At 40.0% G+C, this 14,496-nt stretch overlaps 1 protein-coding gene across 5 annotated transcripts in view; it reads right to left on the bottom strand.

Moving 5' to 3' along the window:
• Positions 1–1,429: 1,429 nt before the first annotated feature.
• The window catches only part of LOC107083966 (copine-3-like), a 14,653-nt gene continuing 1,586 nt past the window's right edge, over positions 1,430–14,496 (bottom strand). Inside the window, exons 1-15 of one of the 5 annotated variants that reach the window (XM_015373580.1) lie at positions 13,782–13,924; positions 13,485–13,664; positions 13,323–13,397; positions 11,744–11,815; positions 11,585–11,662; positions 11,423–11,512; positions 8,277–8,375; positions 8,080–8,163; positions 7,296–7,355; positions 7,085–7,218; positions 5,819–5,873; positions 5,574–5,625; positions 5,362–5,495; positions 4,985–5,218; positions 1,430–1,772 (exon numbers count right to left, since the gene is read on the bottom strand). In XM_015373580.1, coding sequence (XP_015229066.1) covers positions 1,653–1,772; positions 4,985–5,218; positions 5,362–5,495; positions 5,574–5,625; positions 5,819–5,873; positions 7,085–7,218; positions 7,296–7,355; positions 8,080–8,163; positions 8,277–8,375; positions 11,423–11,512; positions 11,585–11,662; positions 11,744–11,815; positions 13,323–13,397; positions 13,485–13,649 — 1,452 coding nt within the window. In that variant the 5' untranslated portion in view covers positions 13,650–13,664; positions 13,782–13,924 and the 3' untranslated portion in view covers positions 1,430–1,652. Of the gene's footprint in view, positions 1,773–4,984; positions 5,219–5,361; positions 5,496–5,573; positions 5,626–5,818; positions 5,874–7,084; positions 7,219–7,295; positions 7,356–8,079; positions 8,164–8,276; positions 8,376–11,422; positions 11,513–11,584; positions 11,663–11,743; positions 11,816–13,322; positions 13,398–13,484; positions 13,668–13,774; positions 13,961–14,496 lie in introns of those variants that run through there. The other 4 variants (XM_015373578.1, XM_015373576.1, XM_015373579.1 and 1 more) reach the window with 4 other exon arrangements.

The raw sequence follows: 14,496 nt of genomic DNA, 5'->3' as shown, positions 1-14,496 counted from the left end.
TTTTTTAAAGTGCATATTATCTAATTATCTTATTTTAAGTATAAAACTCAATAAATTGGAAAATCACCACTTCTCAAATGAAGGGTAAATACACTTAATTTATGAAATTTTTACTCTTATTTCTATGTTTTAATAGAAATAAGGCTAGAAAACTGCATGCAGTTCTTAGAGCTGTTTTTGCCAAACAGCTTATTTTGCCACCGCGTTTGGCATTTACTTAATCATATTTAGTTGCTTTAACACAATTGTTTTATGTCCTACCCTGCTAACATAAAACAATTATGTTAAAGTAACTAAATATGATTAAATAAATGCCAAAAATGGTTGCATTATTATTATTATTATTTGTGTGTTGTTAAAGGAAGAGAGGAGAGAGTTCCTGATCCTGTCTGGTTCCCCTCTGGATGGAAAGAAGAAGTCAGTTTTATACATTTCTAACCTTTTCACGATGAATTATGCAGCAGTGCGGAGAAGTTCCTGGAAATGTTTTGCAAAGATCCAAGAAGAGTTCGTATTGGTTGAGATACCCACCTACACATCAGTGTTTTTACAAATCGTTAGAAATGCCCAGCTCTGTGGAACATTTGGGATACATCTAATATCTGAAGAACATTTTTGTTCTGAATAGCTCTCCCCGCATTAGCTAAGACAGAATGGAAGGGTTCATCTTTCTAAGTACCGTAAGCAGAAATTCTTCTATATTATCCAGATGATATACACAAATACAATAAAGCTCTTTAGCTCAACAACACTGAAAAAAAAAATAATGCAACCATTTTTGGCATTTACTTAATCATATTTAGTTAGAAATTTAGTTTAAATTTAGTTATTTAGTTTAACACAATTGTTTCATTTTAGCAGGGTAGGACATAAAACAATTGTGTTAACGTTAGTGTTTCGCCGATTTTTGGCCCCGAAACCTGGCTGTGCAGTATTGGCCGATACCAATACCATCTGTTTGAAATGGATGTGTGTGTATATATGAAGAACTGCATACTACTTGGATGTAAAATAATTGCCATCATGGCTTTGTAAAGCTGCTGCCTACCTTTGTGAAGCAGGAAAAAGACTAAAACAAAGTGAATCCAGTAGAACTTTTTATTGCCTACCTGGAATGGGTGACATTCCAGGCTCTCAAAATGGTATCGGTGCCCTATTTGTTGGTACTCACCGATACCGATCAACCATTTTAGTGCTGGATCAGGGCCCTGTCTGATACTGGTATCGGTGCAACACTAGTTAAAGTAACTAAATATGATTAAGCAAATGCAAAAAGCGGTTGCATTAATTTTTTCAGTGAACTCTCCATGTTTCTGAAACATGAACATGAAGTTTGCAAGCTCCAATGGAAAAAAGCAACAAAAAAACAGAGATCGCATGTGAGAAAAAGAGAAATGTAAACAAGACGGATACAGGAAGTAGGACAGAGTACATAAAATACTGTGACTGAGTTTTTGTAAAATCTTGCAGGTATGGCACCAGAATTTCAGTTAGGTCTGATTGGATTTATTTGATTTAATTCAACTTCAGTCAGAGAGGTAGGTGTTTTATTTTGCACAGTTTCATGCTAAATTGCTATAAAGCCTGGAGGAGAAGCAGGGGTGATCTCTGATCAACAGAATAGATGTATAACCTCTTGCCATTAGGAAGGATTAGGATGGCGGAGGGTTATTGAAGGTGTTTGGTGGTTTTAGTTTGTAAGCATTGAAGAAGGATGACACTTGATCAGGAAGCTCTGCCAGGACACTCTGGGCGAGGGCCACACCGTTTCCCTGCAATAAAACAAAGCAGCATAAGGAGGACAGATCAACAAACTTCTCAGTGGAATCTAGGCTTGAAATGTATCCATTCCCCTTAAACTTTTCTCACATTTTGTGACCAAACTGGCTTTCAAACTCTAATGGCAGCATAGACCAACAACCAAAGCAGTCAAAGATTGTGAAATGAAAAGAAGATGACAAAAATTTAAATTTAAACAGAGGAAAACATATCTGCAAAGATTCTCAGTCATCCAGGTCATGATCGAGGTTAAGAGGTTCAGTTTAGGCAACTGGATGTGAAGTTTTATTAGAAGACGTTTCGCCTCTCATCCAAGAGGTTTCTTCAGTTCTAACTAGTTTTGGGGAGCACTGAGTCATTGGGAGCCAGCCAGCCAGCCAGCCATCTTTTTCTACTTATCCAGGGTCGGGTCGTGGGGGTAGCAGCTTCAGTAGGGAGGCCCAGACGTCCCTCTCTCCAGCCACTTGGGCTAGGTCCTTTGTGGGAATCCCAAGGCGCTCCCAGGCCAGCCGAGAAACATAGTCCCTCCAGCGTGTCCTGGGTCTCCCCCTGGGCCTCCTCTCAGTGGGACGTGCCTGGAGCACATCACCAGTGAGATGCCCAGGAGGCATCCTAACCAGATGCCCGAGCCACCTCAACTGACTCCTCTCGATGTGGAGGAGCAGCGGCTCTACTCTGAGTCCTCCCCGGCTAACTGAGCTCCTCACCCTAACTCTAAGGGAGAGCCCAGACACACTACGGAGAGAACTCATTTCAGCCGCTCGGTCATGACCCAAAGCTCATGACCATAGATGAAGGTAGGAGCGTAGATCGGCCGGTAAATCGAGAGCTTTGCTTTTTGGCTCAGCTCTCTCTTCACCACAACAGAACGGTACAGCGCACACTTCACAACAGACGCCGTACCAATCCGCCTATCGACCTCCCGCTCCATCTTCCCCTCATTCGTGAACAAGACCCCTAGATGCTTAAACCCCTCCACTAGGGGCAGTACATCCTCTCCAACCCGGTAGGCAGTAGGGAGCACTACAGTATATTAACCTCAGTGCTCCCAACCACTTGTCAGAAGTGAAAAAGCCTCTCGGATGAGAGACAAAACGTCTTCTGGATCAGCTTGAAAGCTTGGGAGTAATGCAATTGTTTTCAGCCCCCTTTACCCTGATAAATACAATTAATGGGAAAACTTTCCTGCAGAAGTCAGCTTAGCAAAATGAGAAACTATAAAATCATCAGCAAAGACATCAACAGTAACTCTAGAGGAGCTGTACAGGTCCATAACTTATGTGTAACTTATCTATTGAAGCCACACTTATTGGTCGTATTTTCGCAATAAAGGAAGGATGACACTGTATCTGTCAGGTCCAGGAGGTCACATCGTGGTTTTCTTTGAGTTCTCTATATGTTGCTATATTCTGTTATTTTTACCAGTTTGTCTGTTTAGTCTGCTCAGTTGTTTTCTAGTCTTTTTTTTCTCCTGCTTAGTTCTTCATATGTATTGTTGGATTTGTCTTTTGTCTCTCTAGTCATTATATCTGATTGTTTCTTTTAGTTTTTCTTTTCTTTTTTTATTGCTGTTTTATAATTTCTCCTTTTTAGTTTTACATTATACCCCATTCCCATTTCCCTTTTAATCTCTCTCAATTAAATAATCTAATTCTTAAACTCTACCATACTTCTCTTGACTGTATGATCTAGTGAATTGTAAAGTGCCTTGAGATTGATACTTGACATGTGTTGTGAATTGGCGCTATATCAGGGTTTACACAGGAATGAATAACTCTAACTTAATGCTTTTTAAAGCTCTTTTAAAGCTCTTAGAAATAATTTTAATGCCACCAACAGGTACCCGTCGACAGGCTGCAGGCATGTCTCGAATTCCTCGTTTTCCAGCCACTTTTGCTAAAATTGGCATTTTTAACCCCATTCTCTAGCTTTTTTTGAACATATGGCTTCGCGATCAACCGGAAACAGTTCCACACAAATATATCGTAATATAATATGTATGATGAAATACAAATTTTGCATTGACGGAACAATTTTTTTTAAAAAAGCATTTAAAATGCCACTATAAACACATTTAATGAATTTTAATGCCAATTAAGGCCTTAATTAAAAAATATATATATAATTTAATGACATTTAATGATTTTTAATGACCTGCGGAAACCCTGCATATAGACTAGGGTTGTCACGATACTAAACTTTTCAACTCGATACCGATACTAAGGAAAATATTCGATACTCGATACCATTTTCGATACCACAAGGATAAAAACAAAGACTCCAAAATTCTACAGAAATATTTTCATTAATAAATAAATTACAATAAAGGTTGTATGCTGTGCACAGTATTAAGCAAGCTTGATAAAAAACTTATAAAATTAAAATTAAGTGTTCCTTCCTTGGCTATGCTTTGCACACATAACAATGACACTAGCCAAACCGGTTATGGAACAAAAATAATTCTCAGCAGCTTCACCGCTTACAAAAAAATGTCTGAAACTGAAAAGAGCACAGAATTATTCAATCACACAGTGTTCTGAAAGTGCATTGTCTTCTATTCTGCACTTTAGATGAATGACTGCCTAGGTGCCACTGGTGGTAGCACTGTATCGATACTTTTGAAAATGAGTATTGTATCCGGATACAACATTTCAGTATCGATACTTTTTTGAGTTTCGATACTTTTGACAACCCTATTCAGTATCGATACTTTTTTGAGTATCGATACTTTTGACAACCCTAATATAAACTGAACTGAATTAAAGTGAATTAATTTGAATTCTTCTGAGCCTTATTCTGCATTTCGGTGCGGAACAACAGAGCATGAAAACCCCATCCTAAAAACACCCTCACATTCAAGTATGGTGCTGGTGGAATCATGGTGTGGGGTTATTTATCTTAGGAAGGGACAGGAGAGCTATAGATGGGAAAATCTGCATCAAGGCTGTGAAAGTGTTCTTCACAGACATTCAGCATCCAAGCTGACTGAGCTGGAGCTGCTTTACGAAGAATAACGAACACAATCCTTTAGATGTGACCCCAAAAATTTGCCCCTGATCTCAGAGAAAAATGTAACTTTTAGAAAGCATTAAAAAAATATTATAACAATAACAAATGATGGTCAAGAAGCAACAAAATGCAGGAAAAGTTCAAGGGATTCATAGTATTGTAACTCCAGACTAGCAGGAGGGAAGTTCTGACTAACGTGAAATTGTCTGAAAGGCACAAACTGCACAATGTCTCTGGCGGCAGCCTCTCCCGTTGCAGAGAGCAGCAGTCGGTCATCGCTGTCCAGGAACTCCATGGCGTCGAAGTCCGCACCTCCGACGCCCACTATGATAATAGACATAGGCAGGTGCGAGGCCTCCACGATGGCGTTGCGCGTCAAGTCCATGTCTGTGATCACTCCGTCTGTGAGGATGAGCAGCACGAAGTATTGCTGCGACACAGAGAAACAAAAAGACGTTAATATTTATAACATTTCTGCCTCTTCTTTCTACTCAATACATTTAATGTCATTTAGCTTTAATACTTAAAAAATAAAATATAAAGACTTTTTTTGGGATCAAAATGTTTTCCTACTGATGCCATGTTCTGTCGGAGAGCTTGTCTGGCAAAGCAGGCCACATGCCTGATGATTGGAGCGAAGTTGGTAGGACCCCACAGCTTCACCTGAGGCAGACACTGCTGGTAGGCCTGCACTACCCCCTCTATCCCTGCCGCACACATACATCCTACTAGTTAAAGCCACAACTGGTCAACGTCAAGCAATGTAGAGCTAATTAAAGACTTACCTGCACAGAAGGGGTTCGTTGGATTAAAGTTGATGGGAAACTCATGAGAAACCTGTCAGCAAAAGATTAAAAGTTACAGAACATAGACGGTGTTTTTAGTAAAAGAGCAAAAATAAACATTGGATTTTAGATTTATGTTTAGGATCCTGATGCAGCTAAAAATATTTTTTATTGATTTGAAATCTGAAGCTTGTTTATCTGTAAGGATTTTTTTCAGGAATGTTTTTTTTTTATTTATTTCATACCTGCAATGATGGAGGAATCTGAGCTCCAAATCCAAACACTGGAAACATCTTCGTGCTAAACATAAAGAAAGTGAAGTTTAGTATTAGGGTTCCTTCCAGACTAAATTTAATCAATTTAATCTAGTCCTGTGGGAAAGCAGCAAAGTCATTTTTTTCACATTTGCATTTTGCTGTAAATAAAAACAGGAAATTTCTCTTCTTTTTTAAAGTTACAACCACCGACTTCAATGTGTTTCATCTTAATTTTATGTAACGGATCAACACAGAGCATTTCACACCTCTCTAGAACAAAGAAATATAAAGACAAATTTCACAAATTGTTTTAGGAACGACCAACCTGTTCGTTATGAATCCATCAGGTTGGTTTCCAAGTTTTCCAAAGATCCTTAATTTAAATTAAGTCTTTACTTTGACTAGGCCGTTTTTACCCATTTCCCTGCTTTAGTCTGAACCATTCCAGCGTGGATCTGGTTGTATATTTTCTGTATTCCACTAGAAAGTGAACATCTGTGCCAGCTTGACTGTGTCGAATAAAAAAGAATCATCCCCTCAGCATCATGCAGCAACCACTGTGTTTAACAGTGATGATGGTTGGTACTTGGAAAGATGTCTGCTTTCCGTTGACCTTCACACATGGGTTTGTATATAGATCAAAAGGTTCAGACCAGATGAGCTGCTGTCATGTTTACTTGTCCTGGATCTGTACAGCTCTTTACCAAAATGCACACAGGCGTGTTGTCCTGCTAGAAGGTAAACCACCAAACAAGTCTCAAGGAGCAGCCTTTTCAAGGCTTCATTTCTCCCATCTTCCATGTTTCTGCTAAAGTAAAGAATCCCCACAGCATCATCCTGCTACTACTGTGCATTCCTCTTTAGATTTTGTGTTAAAGGTGATGTGGAGTGTTAGTTTTCATGTAGTCCCCCACAGGCTATAGCAAACAGCACCTGTAGGGCCTTTCCTATCATAGAGAGAAATATGTATCCCTTTGCTTCCGTTTAACTTATCACTTGTTGGTATGGTACCAAAATTCAAATATAATCCTGTGAGGTTTATGGTTTTTCTAACAAAATGTGAAAAAAAAATCCAGATATGTCAGAGAGGTTATAGTATATCAGGGATGCTATGCTGGGATATAAACAGAGGAATTTCAAACTTGATCTCTTCTCTTATAATTGGTAGGATTAACAATAATGGTTTAAATGAAGGGTGATTGGTCAGCATATTAACTTTCCTCTTGCACTGCTTTATCATTCTATGCATTTCACCTGTCATAGTCCTGGATGACGTTACCTACAGCCCAGATGGCCTGCAGGTATTCATTATAGCCCTCAGGGTTGATGTAATGGAGTGACTGAGGGGACATGGGGTCCCCGTTGGAGCCTGTAAAATCAATGGCAATCTGGGGAGAGACAAAGAGAGAATAAAAAAATAAAGAAACAGATTCATCCGAAGTAATTTAGACATTTGCAAACTCACCGTAAAGTTGATCTGACATCCTCCCATAACATAATCCAGGAAGCTATATTCCTTCTCCACCTGTAAGACATATTGCTTCATCATCTGTTTCCCTAAGGTTTTCACATGGGCAAATCATGTGGTGGGTTCCGAAAAGGGGGGGAAATACAGCATTTCCATGAGAAAACTAGAGATATGGATGAAGAAGACGCTGCAGAGAGGCTTTGCTGCCCCCTACTGAGCTTGATATCTCGTTGCAGTGCCTGGTGAAGTTACTTCAGAATAATTGAACTTTATCGATCTCACAATGGAGAAATTTACTCTCTGCATTTAACCCATCCCCTTGGGTAGAAGTGGGCCGCCATTGTGCTGCGCCCGGGGAGCAATCGGGGGTCAAGGGTCTTGCCCAGGAAGTGCCAGAGTGGCAGTTCCTGGGAACTGAGAACCTCAGGATTCCAAGCTTTATGTCCATTAGGCCACCACTCCCCACAAGGCACCAGAAATCTAAATTCTGCTCCTTTTTTTCGTTGCAGTTGTTGGAAAAAGGACTCTAAGACATAATTTGTGTGGGTGTGAGTTTAAAACTGGTGTTGTTCAGCTCTACTTTAGACCCTCACTGAGCACACTTTGAAGGGGTGTTCATTGCTTCCCTATTCTGGGCCTAAAACACAAAGAGCTGCTGGAAAGTCAAAGCATCATAACCTCCATTATGAGTTTACTGCCTATTCAAACAGCGTTACAGCAGGCCTTATTGTGAAACATAATAAAATTGACAAAAAGGTGGGATGATGTTTTTCAATGTTACCTGGCAGCGTTTTATACAAATGATCCCAGAGTTTTTATATTTTTTGTTTTTTGTCTTTTTGGAGTTTATGCACTCAAATTCAGCCTGAAAATAAAAGAAAAAAGAATCAAATCAAGTATAACTTTTTTTGAGAGATGTAAATTGTTTCAAACCACAAAAAGAAAAAAAAAAGAAAAAAGACATCTAGAAAATCTCACCTGTGAACTGTGTGCTCCTGTTAGCATCTCGGCTAGTGAGGCTCTAAAGCTGCCGATAAGGTCATGGGAGCCGTTCATGCGGTTGTCATAGCAATCGACCTGGGGGAGGAGAACGCCACGATAAGTTCCAGTGATTCATGCAAGAATCATCATATTACAAGCAACATCTCACATGTCATGCAGTCATCCACATATGACACAGTTTTCTTATCAGGTAAAAAGCAAAATAATTACCTCACATGAGCTAAAAGAAGGATGAATCCGACCAACGCTGCTGCTTTTTAGGTGAGGCAGCATTATATAACAAAAAAAGCAATTAGTAGCATGTGAGAGACTAAAAGCCAAACAAGTCAAAGAAAGCTCTGGTAAATGGGAACATATTAGTTCATGTTAATATGAAGGATTTTTAACCAGCAAGCAGATGTGGTCAAGATAAAAAAGTAAGTATAATTGCTTTAAATCCTAATATTTTACACAGAACGTTCTTAAAGTCTGCTGAATTTAACCTAAAACATTATCAAGTTACAAATGCTTAGTTTTATGTGATGTTTTTTATTCGTAGGCCATGTTTACTCCATGTGAAAGCAAATTCACCTTCTTTAGTGATAGCAAGATCTCACACTGAAAAATGCAGAGTAATATTTGTTTAAAGAGTCAAAAGTATTGGCAGCTCTGATAACGCCTATTAACTTTATTACTAAAATAAAAACAGAGCTTTAGATTTGGAGGATAATCAGGAGAGGTGATTTTTTAATAGTAATCTTGATTCCCTGGGATATGAATATGACAAGATCAAAAACTTTTCTAGCAACTGGTCACCTGGTGACTGGATTAGCTCCAAATCCATAACAGTACACAGAGTGAACAGGGCGGATGTGCAAAACATTAAAATGTCCAATTCTTCCTGGTGCAGCACCACCTAGCCTCTATAACAACCATAAGACTTTTCCCTTAATGCTTTGAAAGGGAAGCTAAAAAAAGAAGACGAAAAAAAAAAGAATATTTTTCTGTACTTCCAAAAAAGTAAAAAAAAAACAAACGTTTTCGCTTCCCATCCAGGAATCTTTTTCAATTCAAATGTCTTGATTAGAGTGAAGTTCCAGACTTGTTTTGGCTTAGAAAACATGCAAATTGAACCCGAAAGAACAGTTCCATCCCTTAGTAATGGGAAGAACTATGACCTGGATGAATGAGAATCTTGTCCAGCATATTTATCTGTCCTACCATGAAAAACGTAAACATGTGGAGTTTGCTAAACTCCATTGAAACTTTAACAAGAACAATTTGCCTTTTTCAGGTAAACTGAAGACTAAGACTATATGGAAAGCAACATGGACTGCTCAGTTTTGGGTTAGATTCCCGGCCTGGGGTCTTTCTGCATGGAGTTTGCATGTTCTCCCTGAGCATGTGTGGGTTCTCTCCGGGTACTCCGGTTTTCCGAACACAGTCCAAAAACATGAATGTTATGTTAATTGGATTCTCTATATTCTCCTTAGGTGTGAATGGTTGTATGTCCTGTTTGTCTCTGTGTTGCCCTGTGATGGACTGGCCAGGGTGTACCAGCAGCCCCTCGCGACCCCAACTGGGACAAGCGTGTCAGAAAATGGATGGATGGATGAAATGGATGAAAAGCAACATATGATCACTGTTAAGTATAGTGGAGGATCTGTACACACGCACACTCCTCCTATTTGGCAATCCTTCAGCAGATACCTACACATGTGGAATAGATAGACCTTGATCTAATGGAGTAAATCTCCTCCTAGAGCTCCATATATTGTCTACTCCTTACTTGTATTAACACTTTCTGGCCACTGGCGTCATTCTATCTTATTCTACTTAAGAAAGCGCCTCAATCAACCGTGTCTTTGTTCAAGCACATCTCTTTCTTTTAATATAATAAACTGATTCAAAGGGTATAAAAATGTCCATACATCATTTATTTTAGCTTTAAACACCATAACCTTCAGATGGAACTAGTTTCTCCCCATACAAAATGTTTTTTTTTATAATATATGTACTCAGATTAAAGGTTGTACGTTTTGTTTCAGTAAATACTCAGTCAGATTCAGATAAATATACAGTTGTAGAAAAAAATTTGTATCTTTTTATATCTTTTATTTATTTTTATAAAAGTTTATTACCTGAAGAACTATGAAGGTAGATTTGTTTCTTTATTCTTCAATCAAAAAAAAGGTTGCTTCAGTCAAAAAATAGATTTTTAATTAAAAAAACCTTCACTTCAACGAAAAAAGGTGTTTATATATTTGAGATTCAAAAAAATACATTTGAACACTGCTTTTCTTTGATTGAAAATGTTTCATTTGATAGAAGTGCAGTCTTTTTTGTTGAAATCAACTTTTTTAATTGTAGTAACATTGTTTTTTGATTGGACCATATAATGGGTAGGACATTTGTGTCTTTATAATTCAATCAAAAAAGAAGTTGCTTCTTCAAAAAAGAAGAACAGCTTCTTCCCCTCTGCCATAAGACTCATGAACACTATATGTCAGACTCCATAACCTGCCCATGCCATTCACACTGCTGTATTGCACACTGCTCTATTTGCACTACCTTGTACATTTTACTTTTTATATTTATCCATATTTTTATCTTAAGTGTATATATTAGTATATTTTTTGCATGCCTTATACCCTAGTGTTTTTTAGAGATTTTTATAATTTTATTTACTATTTCATATATGTTTCATGTTGCACGACTGTACCACAAAAAATTCCTAGTTGTGAACTTCTTCACTAACAATGGCAATAAACCCGATTCTGATTCTGATTCTGAAGTTGCTTCAAACACACAAACAACAGAATCAATAAAAAAAAGTAACTTAAATGAAAAGATAAACGTTTTCAATCATAGAAAATAGTTTTTTAATGCAAATAAAATATTTGAGACTCAAAAAATTGCATTTGAACACTTTTTTTTTAATTTTGAAAATGTTCTCTTTGGTGGAAGAACATGATGAATGCGAGCCAAACAAAAGTGTGATCTAATCAGTTCTTCCATAACTGTATATTAGTTCAAAAGTTTCTAAATGGATCTTTATAAAAGGAGAAAGAATGTGTAAAACATTAGGAATAAGTTAGCAATGTACTTACTTTTTCATTGCTGAATCACAGAACAGAAATTACCTTTATTGGTTTTTCCACGTCCCCCCCACAGAGAGCTCGCAGTGAAATGCGGAAAGGCCTCCATACTGGATTCCTGTTGTTTTGAACTACCTGTGTGAAGCAGAACAGCCGAACCCAAAGTGAGCGCTAATCGCAGCTAAACCAGATGCTTGATAAACTCACCTCTGTCCTGTGTGCCAGCTGCCACCCTGTTTCTGTTTGCTTGTAGAACTCCAGGAAGGGATCGGACCACCACAGAAACTACACAACGTTACATCGTAAGTAAAGCACGAATGAATCAGAGCAGACAGCTCAAGCAAACTCTGACGCCTCAATCTGTACCTTTTTGTCGAGCCTGAGTGCTGACACTTCAAAGTGCGCCACTCTTGTGTCTGTTATCTCTTCAGCACTGATCTATAAATCGGGTCAAAAAAGGAGGAAACATTATTATTTTGCCTCCTTTTAAGGCAACTTAAAAAAAGGGTGAATATCATGAAAAATTGTATTTGTGCATCCTGTCTGGCTGTAAGGTTCGCACTCTCCCAAGTTCGGTACAGGTGGAGACACGACTTGGTGTGTAGGAAGTTAGCAGCGGTGACATAGGCGTGCAGATCGGAGGCTAACGGCAAACCTCCCGCACCGGTAATGTTGCCCATCCTCTTCAAAAGAGCCGAGGACAGCCCCAAACCTGCCCACTGCACATCACCAGGCGGTCAGTGGTCCATGAGGGTCGACCTGGGGACACAACTTCAGTTTTCGATGGGGATTGTGGAGACATCACTGTGGCCATACCTGATCTTGTGGTCAATTCCATGCAAGACCATCCTCCTGGTGGAGCTAACTGTACCGTGGGAGCAGGGAATGGAGGCTGCTAATGAGTGCAAGGGCACCAAGCATTCAGACCTGGTAGCTGATTAAAGAGAGGCTTGCTGGAAAGTCATCACATGCCCCATCAAGGTGGGATGTAGGGGATTTGTTGCTTCCTCAATGGTTTGCCTGCTCTGCCGCCTTTGATGCACTGGAGCTGGACGTTGCAAAGCAATTAGGAAATTGGTAGAGGCAGGAAAGGGGAGTTTCTGGCTGTGGCTAAGGAGAAGACACAGGGAGTGGGAGCCTAAAGAGCAGATTAGACTTCCGCTACCGCACACATCAAATGCCGCTTGGGTCTGGTTTTGAACCAGTTTTGCTGGTATGCTTCTGTACTGTCTGTCTGGAATTTCTAGGGCTGTACATTAGTTTCCCGCCAAAGCCCAAGGGGGAACCTATTCGAGAACTCACGAGAACTTTGGTGGACGGTCACACACCTTGGTATCTCTATATAATTTGTCAGAGGCATCGTACAAGTGGTTTTACTTCCGAACTTCCTTGATTAACCTTTCGTCCAAGTTGTCTATTGTAGATGTTCCTCGTTTTTTGAGAAAATGGCGCGCCCCGGCACCGAATCGAGAAGGACGACCACACAGACAGCCGGAAAGGCATACCAAGGACCAATCACACAATCGCAGCTGCTTTTTGTCTGCGCACTTCCGCTTAAGGTCTGTGCGGGTTTGCAACCGACCGATGCGTAGCCAGAATTTTTTTGAGGTGCGTGACGATGGTTGCAGAACCTCTGTGCGGGGGCGTGGTCGCGCACAGGGACAGATTTGACGGTTGCAGAGGCTATGCGTCAGAAGCATAAATTGGCCTTAACACCTAGGGCATCGGCAGAGGGTGGCAGGGATCCCTGCCGTCGCTCCACCACAAAGAGATGTACTGGGGTTAAAGGAACAAAATATCCATGACTGGTAGTCCCCAGCTGATGACCCGCTCAAGCCCGGGGGTAATAAAGGCACTGGTGGAGGTGCATCAGGCAGCAATGCCCAGCAGGTAGAACATCACCCTGTATTTCCAATTAAATTGGATGATGAAATGGTCCACTCACAGTAATGGTCCCATGGCCCGCAGGTCTCCTGTCCTTCAGCAACAATGGTCGGGTCATCTGCTTGTTGGAAACTATCTGGATGAAAAACAATATTCTGTTGCTTTCAAACATGCAAAATCAGGAAATGTTCTCATTCTTAGCTCTACATCCCGTTTAACTCACCTGACCGAGGGTGCATTCCAGCTCCCCCAAGAAATCATGATCACTCAGATCATAGGTATCACTGTCGATGTCGTACACGCAAAACCTCAGCCTCTGCACCATCTCAAAGTAGTAGTCGATGACAAACTTCCTGGCAAACTTTGGGTTAAGGCAGTTCAGGATCATCTCTGTGCGGCCAAACTACTTTCAGAGAGAATGACAAAAGAGACGAGGGTAGGAAAATGTGGATAGCTTTTTTTTTTTTTTTTTCTCAGTTCATCACCAATCTGCCATCATGACCCAACACGGACCTCATACCAGTGGGAGCCTGAAGTGTTGATGTAAAGAGCGCACAGAGGGTCAGACTTGGAGAAGACGTCCATGTCCATCAGGTTTTCACAGGAGATGGTCAGCTCCACCTTGGAGGCCAAGTGAGCGGCCGCCGGAGCTGAGACCGGCGCTGATGCCATTTCAGCTCGATGTGTTAAAAAGATAATCTGTCATTGGCAAGCAGGGAATTTAGCTGAAAAGTCATGTAATTTATGACCAAAAGTATTTAGACCAGTTGAATCTTTTGAAATGTTTTAATGATACAAACACTGAGTGTTTTATATTTGCACTTAAATGGGAAGGGGCTACTTTACTATAATAGACCCAAATAAAGGCCAACCAACTGCCCACGGAACTCATTTACTCTATCTCTGGATAAATGTATAAAATGGAAATGTTTATATTTCATGTGACAGGGACTGAGCTATCACACTCTGATAAAATGCAAAGCAGGCACTATTCAGCATTTGCTGTCCGCTGAAAAAGACAAAGCCATCAATGCCTAAACCACTGGCAGTAAAGTCATAGGGAAGCGGCTGTTCCAACTGTTGCATTTCCAAATTCTCCGGAGTGAATAAAGTGAATGTGATTGCATGGGAGTAGGTTTGCATAGGGACCATAGGGACATGTCCCTACCAAAATTTTGGACCGACCTACTTGTCCCTACCAAAAATTAGATGTGAAAAACAGGTTTATAATTTAC

This window comes from Cyprinodon variegatus, unplaced genomic scaffold (genome assembly GCF_000732505.1).
Source record: "Cyprinodon variegatus isolate N-32 unplaced genomic scaffold, C_variegatus-1.0 Scaffold88, whole genome shotgun sequence".
Taxonomy (NCBI): domain Eukaryota; kingdom Metazoa; phylum Chordata; class Actinopteri; order Cyprinodontiformes; family Cyprinodontidae; genus Cyprinodon; species Cyprinodon variegatus.
Note: the sequence above shows the minus strand (reverse complement) of the source record. Positions and strands in the feature narration are given on the sequence as shown.